Genomic DNA, 12,370 nt, shown 5'->3' with positions numbered 1-12,370 from the left:
TTTAAAATAAAATCTAGAAAACTGTATTGTATGCATTATCAATGCATTTTTGCATTGTTTTCCAAGTACAGGAGTCAACTGAAATTGCTGTTATGGAAAATGTTCATAAAGTGAATGAGGAGAAACATGAACAAGATGTTTCAGTTTTTTATTTTTCTTAAAAATATTTCCCAACATAAAACCAATGTCGCCTTACAATAATTGATTCTGAGTTTCAGTGTTTAAAAATAAAATAAAAAAAATAAAAACAGAACGAAATTTCAATGTACCATTTGTAATTCGTTAATATGAGAGAATTGGTCAGGAGTCTGAATACTTTTGCAAGGCACTGTATCTGTGTTGTGTCAGCCAAAGAAAACGGGCAGAAAAAGACATGATCAGATCTGTGAAGACCTAGATTTTCTCTGCATTCCAACAAGCTCAACCACTGGAGGAGGAAGCTCTTTTAGTCACTCCATCTGGTTTAAAACAAACAAACAACAAAACAGCATTTTGAAATCAGGAGGTATTTTTTACACTAATTTTGTTTGGTTTTTTTCGCATATAGCCTCCACAATAAAAAAACAAACAAACAAATAAAAAAAAAAAAAAAAACCCTGGGGTAAAATAGATAGTTACTAACCTTGCATAATCTCCATTTGGTAAGTGAGCAAAACAATTTTGGTATTTGGCAGTATAAACTTCAATGCATTGTCTGGGATTATTTATACTAACTAGGTTTTAATGTGTGTATGTAATTGTTATGTTTTGCACACCGAAACATATTGTGTTAAAGAAGTTGAAGGTATCCCCCAATCTGAGTAACTTGTTTTTCATCAGTTTATCAGAACCCATCCAAACATTCCTCTAGTGTGACTCATCTTCACAGATATGGGGCTAAATACTGCAGGGTTTAGGGGGGTTAAGACAGTCTTAACTGGTGGCAGGCACAGTCCATTGTGAAGTGAGCAAGAGAAGCCAGGACAGCTGTATGTGTGAGGCTTCATTTGGGTTCATGTAAGTAAGATGAATTCTATTAGAATGGGCAAACACAAATGTAAATAGTTTGAAGCAAGGAATACATTGTATGTTTTACTTGTGGTCTTCTGTCTTTCTTTCAGAAACCTAATGAGGAAAATGATTTGGTGTTTAAAGTTCTTTGCTATGGCAATTGTTTTTTTTGTTGACCTCTGCAGCTCTGTAAGTTTTGCTGTTATTTAATAAAAGGGAGAGGGTTGTAGTTTATTCAGACACAGCTGGTCTGTAATTCAAGTACCAGTAATACAGCTTATAGTTGTTTTTTTGATTGTTTTATATTATTGGTGTTCCACATTTATGTGTATATGTTCATGCTAGTACTTGTTACTACTTATTTGTCAGAATAAGCTCTCAAAGGGTGTTGATTTGATTAATTTATACCTCATCTGCATAAGACCTTAGTGAATTTTTGATAGCATTTTATAGCACTGCTGAATCACCCTGGATTGAATCAACAATAATTTAGTTGATGCAATCCTGAGTGATCCCCAATGCTTTTTAATGATCTAAAAACTCTAAGATGGCTTCCAGCGTCCTCTTTGATTTAAAAAAAAAAAAAAAAAAAAAAAAAAACAGTTTTCTGACAAGAATAAAACTATTTTAATGTTTTAAAATTAGCAATAAGTAGTTATTATTCAATTTTATTGATAGTTTCCCTTATGGAAAAAACATACATTTTTAATATATGGTAGAAAAGTATGATCCTTATATTTTTCATATATTGAAATTGGCCCCCTTTTTATATATTTAAAACATATGGGATAGATTTTAAATATATTTTAGTCTGTAATCCATATATTTGTTTTATATGTTGAAAATATATGGTGCACAATATATATATTCATTAGTCTGTAAATACATATATGGATTACAGACTAAAATATATTTTAAATATTTCCCATATATTTTAAATATATAAAAATTGGGCCAATTTCTATATATGAAAAGTATAAGGATCATACTTTTCTACCATATATTAAAATGTTTATGTTTGTTCCATAAGGGTTGTTACTGTAAAGTTGTTTATTCCTTTTAGCAAATGTGACTTTTACTCCTAAATCATTGTCATATTTATCTTAATCTTTTAAGAAATTCTAATTCTAATTAGAATACTGGACACTCAATTGTATAGCTGAAAATGACCCTTAGACAATTAAATTTAAGGTCTGACTAATTGTTTTTTTTTATTTTGGTGTACCATTGTAATACCAGTAAAAAAGGAAGTACAGACTAGAATGTATGAAGATTATTGATTTCAATGCAGCTTATTGTTACTGTTGTTTGCCTGCATTGTCTATTTCTAGGCACCTGATAGCTGTTTGGAAGAGAGACAAAGGCTGAAATCCCAGGTGAAGATACTTGAAAACCGTGTCATGGTGCAGCAACAACTAATCCAGGAGCTCCGCAATGGAAATACAATCTCACTGCACGAACGAGCGGATGAGAACATTGATCTGGGTGCTAGAACACAGTATGCAGGTTGGAAAGTCTCAATATTATTATTACTAATATCAGTAGCAACTGATTATCTTAGTGAGGCTTGAAGCAATCCACCATGCACATACACTAAACTTATTTACCAGTTTATCATAGCACTAATACTGTAGGGGTTAAATTGCAAAATTGCAGACTTTCTTTTGTTAGTGCGATAAGTGTAATTGGAATCAGACCTAGCATTTTTTCCCATTTTACTCTGTATAGATTAAATCAGGTTATGCATTACATTACCAAGATGCATTCACAATACAAGGCTTTAAATCAGGTTTTTAAATAAGTCTGCTTTTCTGAATACAAAGTTTGATATTCATTAAAGGGACTAGGCTAGACTGAGGTTGCCTTTTTTAAATAACTGATCAGTATCTCTCAGTGAACAAAAAGCTATTGTGTAAAACAGGTGTGGAAAGGAACCCTCATCATCATTCACCTTGAGGAATGATGCTGTGTCATCACTGTTCTTCAGAGAAGAACATAATAAGCATAAAGTGAAATACTTTTAAAGTACCTCACCTTGTTATTTTTAGAACCACTGTATACAGATAAAAAGTCTTTAAAGTAACCGACAATTAAAAAAAACAAAAAACATAGCTACTGTTTACTGTATGTTACCATATCTTTTACACTGTTTTTACATAGCTTTTTCTTCATTGCTATGTTCTGTCATGCTTTCACAATGCTTTTTACCAGGGCTTTACTACATTGTGATGTGATCGTATCACTATGTTAAATGTTTGATCTTATTGTCTATTAAATATCCAATTACATAAAGAAGTTAACAACAACAAACCCTGTACTTGTTTTAAAAACACGCATTTGAGCAACGGTCATGTTTTGATGCGTTTATCTTATCCGGTTCAGATTGTGCAGAGATCTACAATGATGGGAATAGAAAGAGTGGGATTTACAAGATTCATCCCCTCAAATCCCCCTCTGAGTTCCAGGTTTACTGTGACATGACTGAAGGAGGGGGGTGGACAGTCATCCAGAGAAGAACCAATGGCAATGAAAACTTTGAAAGGTTGCATCAGAAAGTATACATTATCTTGTATTTGTAGCCGGATATTAAAAAAAACAAATCCAGCTTAACTTCAGTTCAAGTACATTAAACTGAGAGTGTAGCTTTATGAGATATGATTGCAGTTTTAGTGCAGGTGCTGCAAGGTTAAACTACTGTCTAACCACACTCTATCATTCACTAATACAGTTCTTTTAAGTGTATTGTGGTGTCTCACATGTTACCCATGTACTTTAAGCAGGGCACTAGAATAATAGTTTTCTCACACAGGGCCTGGAGTGACTACAAGGATGGATTTGGAAACGTGCATGGAGAATCCTGGCTGGGAAATGACAAACTACATTACATAACTTCACAAAGTGAGTTCTCAACTTTCCACACTAAACATACTCTATATATTCCTAAAAAAAACGAATATATGGTCAGTATTGTGATACATGGAAGAATAAGGTGTAAACACTGTAAAATTAAACACAACAATGGGACCATGCTTCTTTTTTGTGAACTAATTCTATACAATATAAAAGTGTCTCAATAAATTATACAATAAGGATGTTTTGCGGTATCTTACAAACAGCCTACCGAAGTATAGGCAAAAGCATTTTTTTTCTGTATTTCTGTAAGGTTATGTTTAATAAAGCAGCTGTCTGTGTTTAACCTACCCTGAACTAAATTAAGCACACAGATGGTAGGTGCTGTTCTCAGCCTCATACACCACATTTCATTACAGCGTGAAAGGAAATTCACAAAAGACGGAAAACACCCACAGAATAAAGGGAATGTAATCTTAGATTCACTTTGCATCTCAGTATAGCTGTCAGAATCATGTCCAACATCTGGTACCTAGAGTGTTACTGTTAACCCTTCCCCCCACAACACAGGTGCATATAATAAATACCACATTGGTTCTGAATGTATGTAGTGTTTCTTAGTGATGTATTATATGCTCTAACTGGGGGCAGTGTTGCTGGGGGGCAGGTTAATGGTTACACTATGGTAATGTACCAGGAAAGACAGGGGTGCTAATGTGATAACTGAAACTGACAAAGTGAACCTAAACAACAAGAAGAATGCATTAGTTAAGATAACTAAGATATAGAAAGGTAAGATATCAAAAAGGTAAGTTCAGTGTTCCTTTAAAATATTTAAACAATCTTCTATTTACTAGAAAACTACATTTTGAAAATCAATTTGGCAGACTTTGAAGGAGAACAGCGCTCAGCCCGTTACAAAGAGTTTAAAGTTGGAGATGAAGAGGTAAGAAAAGAAGATGAGAAAGGGATCCAGTGTTTCCTTTCCACTGGGTTAAATAAAAATATCTGTGCAAAGTCAGGAGGGAAATACTGTAGTCAAAATATTTTCCATTTATTATATGGTATAACAGGAATAATAGAGTCCTAAACTCAAATGTGAGCTGTGTACATTTTACAAGTTTTAGTTTTCTCTCTAAATTGTGTAATTAATTAAACTGCAATTTCATGAACTATACAATTTTATCTTCATAAAAGGGGTACAAATTGCACTTTAGAGTCCTATATTTGGAAGATACACTTTTGCATTATTGCAGTTTGCCAAAACCTTTTTATATTTCCTTTATAGGTTGGGCATTTTTGTTGTTGTTGAGAGCATATTTTTGTAACAGCATGTTATGGTGCAGTACAATGTCACGTACTACTGCAACAGCGTCTTTAAAATTATTTTTAAATAAAAAATATAAAGTGCATTTACACTTTCTCAACACAAGGCAGAGCTTTGCCATAATGTCTCCCCAAACACAATATGATAGGCTTTATATTAGCCAGCTATTGTACAGGCTGGACATAGAGGGCACAAGTGAATCTCTTTAAGTCAGTGCTCCCTGGAATCATACATTTTACAACTCTTATATTAATCTAGAAAATCTGAATGGTGTTGCCTCCTCTTTCATGCCCGACCACCTGGAACCTTATGGACCCACCCTGTTCCAAGCTTACTGGTTGGGACAAAACTACAGAGAGGGCTTTGTCAAATATAAGGTTTATTAACAGTGTGACAAATATTGATAAGCTTCAAATGCCTTTGGAGGCAAATTGGTTTTGGGCTAGAAAAGAACAGATTTTGACAAAAGAGAGCAGATATGGTGAAATTCCAACTCATTTTGCAAGCATCTACTGTATGAGCATAAACCCTGCTGTTTATTTCCCCCAGAGTTCATACCAGCTCAGTTTCGGTCAATACTCTGGCACGGCAGGAGATGCACTATCTGGGAGCTATCACCCAGAAGTCCAATGGTGGGCCAGTCACAATGGAATGAAGTTCAGCACATACGACAGGGACAATGACCGCTATGAGGGCAACTGTGCCATAGAGGACAAGGCCGGCTGGTGGTTCAACAGGTTACAGCCTCTAATTTCTAAATGTGTCATTTTATAGCAAGTAGAATTCGGGTATCATGAAAGTCAAAGGCAGATGATACAAAAGGGAGGTTAAAAAAAAACATGTTACTCATTTATATTTCTTCTTTTTTTAACCACAAGGAAACCATCAGATCAACTTATTTTGTTCGATGTCCAAGTCACAATAGCCTTATTCATTACTTATGTGTTTGACAATGTGAGCAGTTCTTGTATACACTTCTGTTGTGATAACAAATGTTATATATTTGGCTGTAAAAATGTAATGGAAACTATTTCAAGGTTACAACTATAACATAATACAAGTAGATTAAGCAAAATAATATTTGCAGATTCAGGTACTTTAGCAAAGCAAGATATTATTATCTAGTGTTTAGGAATACAATTCTACTTTTTTTACTAAAAATGCCTTTTAACAGTGTAAACTTAGAACATAAGAATAAAAAAAGGAATGGAGATTTATTATTTCCAGCTTTGTATTCAGTGCTGGTCTGTAGTGTGTTCTGGTGGCATGTGGGGGCATACAATAGGTGGTTTAAAAAGACAGGAAATAGAAAGTTGAGTGCTGGTTGATTTGCACCGAAAACCACAATCCTTCAAATTCAGAATGAGTGTTATTTCTTTTGTTTCCACTAGATGTCACTCTGCCAACCTGAATGGCTACTACTACAAGGGACCTTACACTGCGAAGACTGACAATGGGATTATTTGGTACACATGGCATGGATGGTGGTACTCCATTAAAACTGTCATCATGAAGATCAGACCTGCTGAATTTGAACCAAATGCTGTTTGAATTTGTAGCAAATGTACGGTCCTATTTTATTAACTCAGTTAACTCTGAAAGTATTCCAAGTTAATTTTTAACTTTGCATCCCTTCTGCCCATATTTTACTGTAGTATCAGGCAGGCTAAAGGGAGGTTATTATTATATATTTAGTTATAATCATGTATCAATTAAAAACACTGCTTCTTTTTTAATATTGACTTTAACAATGGAATGCAAATTCAGTTTATATTTTTAGTTCATCACAATGCAACTACTGGTATTTGCTTTTGATATTGTCATACTTTTTAAATGCCCTTGTTTAATTAAAGCTTACAGCATATTTTATGTATATATTTTTTTAATGATAGTATTTGTTTTATGTTATAAACTACCAATTACTAAAGAAAAACTGGTATGAAATATATTGGATTGTGGCAAAAGTGGTTTACAACGCGCAGGTGTAGAGGTGATGTGATTACGAAACAAAAGACGGACAACAAAGTTCACGATCCAAACAGACGTTTATTTTTTTAACCCCGGTCTAGCGACTGCAAAGAATAATCCCAGTCAATACACAGCAATGTGTAGTGCACTGTTCCAAACAACGGGTTACAGTCTCGAAATAACAAACACAGTTAAACACACACGATCTCAAGTCCAGAGTGAGTACTAACGTGCAAGTGGTGAAATACAGTTTATTAGTGTACAGAGGTGAAGTGTTGTCCGGGCTGGTTCTGGCCTTAAGCGATAGCTCCCATTTCACAAAAATGCTCACGTTCAAAAAGATTAATGTATTATGAAGTATACTTGCATTATACTGTATTATGCATGCCCATGTTCTATGGCTATAGCTAGGCAAAGGTTTATTCTTTTCAACTAACGTTCACTGTCGTTCTGTGTGTAAATGCTACTGTAAAAGTCAATTATTTTTGCTTGTTCTAATTAGGACAGGTGTGAGCATGCTCTAGATGCTCACATAAGTACACCAAACAGCAAAAGATTGTATTTTACAACATCATGTTTGCTCACTTTCCAGTCAAACTAAAATGAAAAATTAATTGGTGTTACCAGTGATAGTAAAATAATATATTAGTCAGTCCCCAATCATGTATATAAAGTTTGACGTCTCAACACTTATCAAAAAGTGTAAACAAATGACTACAGCACCACGACAGGGCAAAGTATTCAGCAGCTTATTATTTACTATCTCAGTCAGTACTGTGATATCATTGCCATACAAAACAAATGTAAGTTATGTCATACAGGCCATCATCAACCATAGAATTATCAGTAATTATCGTTTTTTTTTTTTATCCTGACACATTCCAGGCTTACTGGTTACAGAAGTGAAGGCCTCAGTCAATGTTCATTAAAGGTAGATAAAAATAACATATAACATAGTTATGTCAGGGATTGACATCGAGAGAAGGGAGGCGGGAGAAGGGAGACAGACAAGGTATTTTAATACTTGAATAAGTATGTGTTTTGGGTACTAGAAAAGAGCTTTGCTGTCTGGTGATAGTTTAAACTAAATCTTTGGAAAAGTTTAGTTAACACTCCTGGAAGTAGTTAGGTTTTTGTTTGCTTTATTTTTGTTTTGTACAAATAAATATACAGACACTCCCCTGTTTTTGCAATCGATCTGTGATCCAGTGGTTTCTCTTTACACAAAAAAAGACAAGTGATGACAGTCCTGTTGTGCAAGTTCCCCCAGTTTGATACAGATGGCTAAAACTGATATTTAGAAAGCGTTTAAACAATGTTTATAAACATTGAAACCACCAATGTCATGAGCACAAAACAATGGTTTGGCTATTCTGAAGTTTATTTTTAGTTCAAAAAGTGCACGTTTATACTATAATCAGTCAAGAGTCTTCTAGCTTGTTTTGTGTAGTAGGCTACTTCTTTTGAAATGCAAAAGGTGTGGCAGGTTGGCTTGTTCTAATAGCAGGTAGGGCCGGATTAACGCAGGGACTTTAGGGGGAGCAGCCTAGGGCCTCTGATTTTGAGGGGCCCCAAACAATATATATAATTTATAATACAATATCTAAAATATAAATAAGTAGCGTGTGACTGTATGGATCGGAACAACATGTCTGTTTTACCAAGCCGTATTGCACTGGAGGAGCAGGGACTGCCTGATCATATGACTTGACCTGTGATCGAGTCACTTGCCTCTTTTATCAGGTTTGCTGCAGCGCGAACGTGATGCAGATCAGAACTTGTGCATGTCGTAATGCCTACAAAGGTACCACGAAATGTTCCTTTCAGGACAAGTGAGGAAGTCAGCACCTCAAATCACTTTTTTTTAAAGTAACAAAAACAATTATTCACTGCCAAACATGAACTTCTTTAGATGTGTAATGGCTGCAGTATAGGATACTAACCTAAGGTTTACAGTTTCGGTGTTGGGAGAGGATTATTCATTGTTTTATTAACAATATGATAACCAATCAGAGTGCAGTGTCCTGATGGGAACATTTGGTGGTACCTTTGTAAGAACAGTGTAAATGTCTGGCAAAGCAGCACCTAGGAAGTATGAGAGTGATGCTGAAAAGCATAAACACAACAAGTACAGTCGTGAGGAAGATATGTTAAACAAAACACCAAAGCTGACATGCTGTTTTAATACAACACCAACAAATGTATGTGAAAGTACCAGTACTTTAGAAAATACATTGGAGAGAAAGCAACAGGAGGAAACAACTTGGTTTATATGGATTACAGTGGGGCAATCTCCAAGGAAAAATAAAAATAAGTCTCACCTTTTTCTCACTCTATTTTGGTAGTAGTTTCGGGTTGTGTGTGTTTCCATGTAGTTTTCTTTTAGACTGAGCAATTCTTGTTCCAAGTGCAAATAAACAAATTAAAATTAAAATACGGATGGCTATGTTTGTGCCTGAGTTCCAGTTTGGCCTTGCGTGACTATATGATATTGTATAGCTTTCTTAAGCAGGGTTTCCATGAAGTTTTTAGGTAGTCTTAAAACACAGCCTGCCTCATTTGGTCTCCCAAAAAAACAAATAAATAAATAAATTAATAGATAGATAGAAAAAAAAAAAAAAAAAAAAATAATAATAATAATAATAATAATAATAATAATAATAATAATAATAATAATAATAATAAAAAAATATGCCATTCCTGTGTGTAGCTCTGCTTATTCTGCTGACACAAGAATAAAAACAACATTCCATAAGAAAGCACTGTGTACTGTCCTTGTATTATTTCCTAAACATTTTTTGACTGCATATTTACTACAAACCTATTCTAGAGGTACATATTCGTAAGAGATAAGGACAGCACATTTCCAGATAACTTGTTATTAGGAAAAAAAGAGTCTGCAGTTTGCATTTCCCATTTTGTATTTGAAACTGCCAGTAACTAACGCTGTGGCCAGTGCTCATTTTCAAAATTGGAGCAAATTCAAACATCGAAATTGGGTTAAATATGGCTGAATAATTTGACATTAATGTTAATCGAGTGTGGTGGTAGTAAAACAGTAAAGGGAAGGAACTGAATATGCAAAGAGGGGCCCCCAAAGCGATAACAGCCCCGCGCCCTCATTAAACTTAATCCAGCCTTGATGGCAGGAATAGTAGACGGTAAACAGATACTGTTGGTCACAGACAGTGCAGAGATAATAGTATTCATTACCAGTGTTGGTTACACAGTATAATCAATAGCACAGCAACTAAATACAGAACACACTTTATCTCTATACTTGTTTGCAGTACAATACATAAAATATGTGCTTATTGTCTGTGTCTTTATAACCAAGATATATTAATCGAGGTGGTGCCAAAGGATTCTAAGTACATGGCTCATGTACACCTCATTCACATCAAAACAGGCAATAATACGATAAATTGAAATATTGGCATGGCACAGTATATCTATATTTGTTTGTAATGTACTGTAGTGATCTCAGTTAACGTAGGCAGGACGAGGCAACCTACACACAGGGCAATTAAGGTTACCATATGTCTCCGTGTTCATCAGGACAGTTTGGGACTGTTCAGGCTTTTCAACTCACAACGAATGCATTCTGGTAAGCGTAGTCCTGCTTCTCTTAAAGGTAAGAATGGTACCTGAGAAAGCGTGTCCTAAACTGTCTCGTGAACATGGTGCCATACTGTCACCTTAGAGGCAATTCACACACATGCGGAAGGCGGGAGCAAACCTGGGACCTCTTGCACTAAAGCATAACGCCGATACCACTGTACAAAAGTGTTGGCTCCTTTGAAAGGAGTGTTTATCGGGCTTATCTGCCTGTGTGATTACGTCACCTACTAGCCCTACTGCTGCCTACCCTCATGCCTGCTACACTCTCCCCTGTCATCCTCAAGTCTGCCCCGGACTTGCTCACCAGGCTACAATCTGACAAGTGTGTGCCTGCATCCCACTCTGACACCAATGTAGTGACCTCGGTTAACACAGGCAGGCGCATCATAAAACGGCCAGGCAGTCCACACACAGACAAAGGGCGGGCATGAACCTGGGACGTTGCACTAAAGCACAGCGCCAATACAGCTGCACAAAGGAGCCGGCTCTTTCGTAGCTGGTTTTGATGCACATGGAGACCATAATTGCCTCGCCCTATGTGATGCGCCTTCCGTGAGTTAACCTATATCACTACAGTATTATTTGACTGTCTTTGGTAAAGTCTTTAAAATCCAACGATAATTGAGGTGGTCAGTATGATTAGCGGGCAGCTGGTCATGTGGTTTCCAATGGGAGACAATGTACATTACTGTAAAAGCCACAGTGGTGTGTAGGCTTATCAGGGAGATAGCATGCATTAGGAGTGTGCCCATTTTGCATAACCCCAGAATGGTGTTAAATGCAAATGCATCAGGAGCACAATGACAACCACAATGGTATGAGCAATTTTAACATCCTTAAAAACGACAACATCATATTATAAATCAATACACAGTGATTAAAATCGAAAAAAAGTATTTTTCAAACTTTCTTTAAAGACAATCAAATGTCTATTTTAATTAAACAGATTTTTAAATATATTTGTTTTCCCAAGTAACTATTCTAATAGGGTATAGAGTGATTTAAGCATATTGTTTTTAGTTTTTGATATTTTCTTGAAGTTGCCAGGATTAGAGGCATGATGCCCTAATGAAAACAGAACAGGTGGTATCCTTGGCGTGTTCTGTTGTTTCTTTACCTGACAACTGATTGAGTGCTGCTGGAAAGTGTGGCAACGTGAGACCGACATAAAAGTGACGTCACATGCTTTAAATGCAGGTGCAGGGTCCCGGAGAGAGTTTTTACATGATACTGTTGTTTGGAATCACGCAGGGTTTGAAGTTTGCAATTTACTGTTTACGATGTAAGTATTTATTTATTTTTTTAAGTTTGTCTGTTTTCCATATATATGTCGTTTTATATATTAGATATGTCGTTTTTTCTGCTTGATAATAAAGCGTTCGAGTAAAATAAGACTCAAATGTAATTTATTTTCAAAGCCTACATTGATGTTGGCTATACCCTTGCGTTAAAATGTGTTTTGTATTTTTGTTATGCCAGTAAACTGCTGGGAGAGGGAGTCTAAAAGTATGTTGTTATTTTGTGATCCTCCCGGGAAACTAGGATTGCAACACAGCTGTTGGCAATTTAATTATTTTTGAGCCCTAACCACTAGTATTCAGTTGAAATACTTTT

At 35.5% G+C, this 12,370-nt stretch overlaps 1 protein-coding gene across 2 annotated transcripts; it reads left to right on the top strand.

The window, feature by feature from the left end:
• Window positions 1–438: 438 nt before the first annotated feature.
• On the top strand, window positions 439–7,031 carry fgl1 (fibrinogen-like 1). 2 transcript variants are annotated; one of them, XM_041258576.1, is made up of 8 exons: window positions 439–505; window positions 1,101–1,179; window positions 2,322–2,496; window positions 3,373–3,532; window positions 3,800–3,888; window positions 4,698–4,786; window positions 5,717–5,904; window positions 6,559–7,031. In XM_041258576.1, the coding sequence occupies exons 2-8, from the start codon at window positions 1,108–1,110 to the stop codon at window positions 6,716–6,718; spliced, it is 933 nt and encodes a 310-aa protein (XP_041114510.1). In that variant the 5' UTR covers window positions 439–505; window positions 1,101–1,107; the 3' UTR covers window positions 6,719–7,031. The 2 variants fall into 2 exon arrangements, with proteins under 2 accessions (XP_041114510.1, XP_041114501.1); XM_041258567.1 differs by lacking the exon at window positions 439–505 and adding an exon at window positions 910–996.
• Window positions 7,032–12,370: the final 5,339 nt, after the last annotated feature.

This window comes from Polyodon spathula, chromosome 1 (assembly GCF_017654505.1).
Source record: "Polyodon spathula isolate WHYD16114869_AA chromosome 1, ASM1765450v1, whole genome shotgun sequence".
In the NCBI taxonomy this organism is placed as follows: domain Eukaryota; kingdom Metazoa; phylum Chordata; class Actinopteri; order Acipenseriformes; family Polyodontidae; genus Polyodon; species Polyodon spathula.
This window is presented reverse-complemented; position numbering and strand designations above follow the sequence as displayed.

Excerpts from the sequence above, each read along its gene's own strand:
- fgl1 (XM_041258567.1), top strand. The coding sequence starts at position 971 with ATGTGTGAGGCTTCATTTGGGTTCAT. Across the intron at positions 1,180-2,321 it reads TTGTTGACCTCTGCAGCTCT|GCACCTGATAGCTGTTTGGA; the intron begins GTAAGTTTTGCT and ends GTCTATTTCTAG. Across the intron at positions 3,533-3,799 it reads GGCAATGAAAACTTTGAAAG|GGCCTGGAGTGACTACAAGG; the intron begins GTTGCATCAGAA and ends TTTCTCACACAG.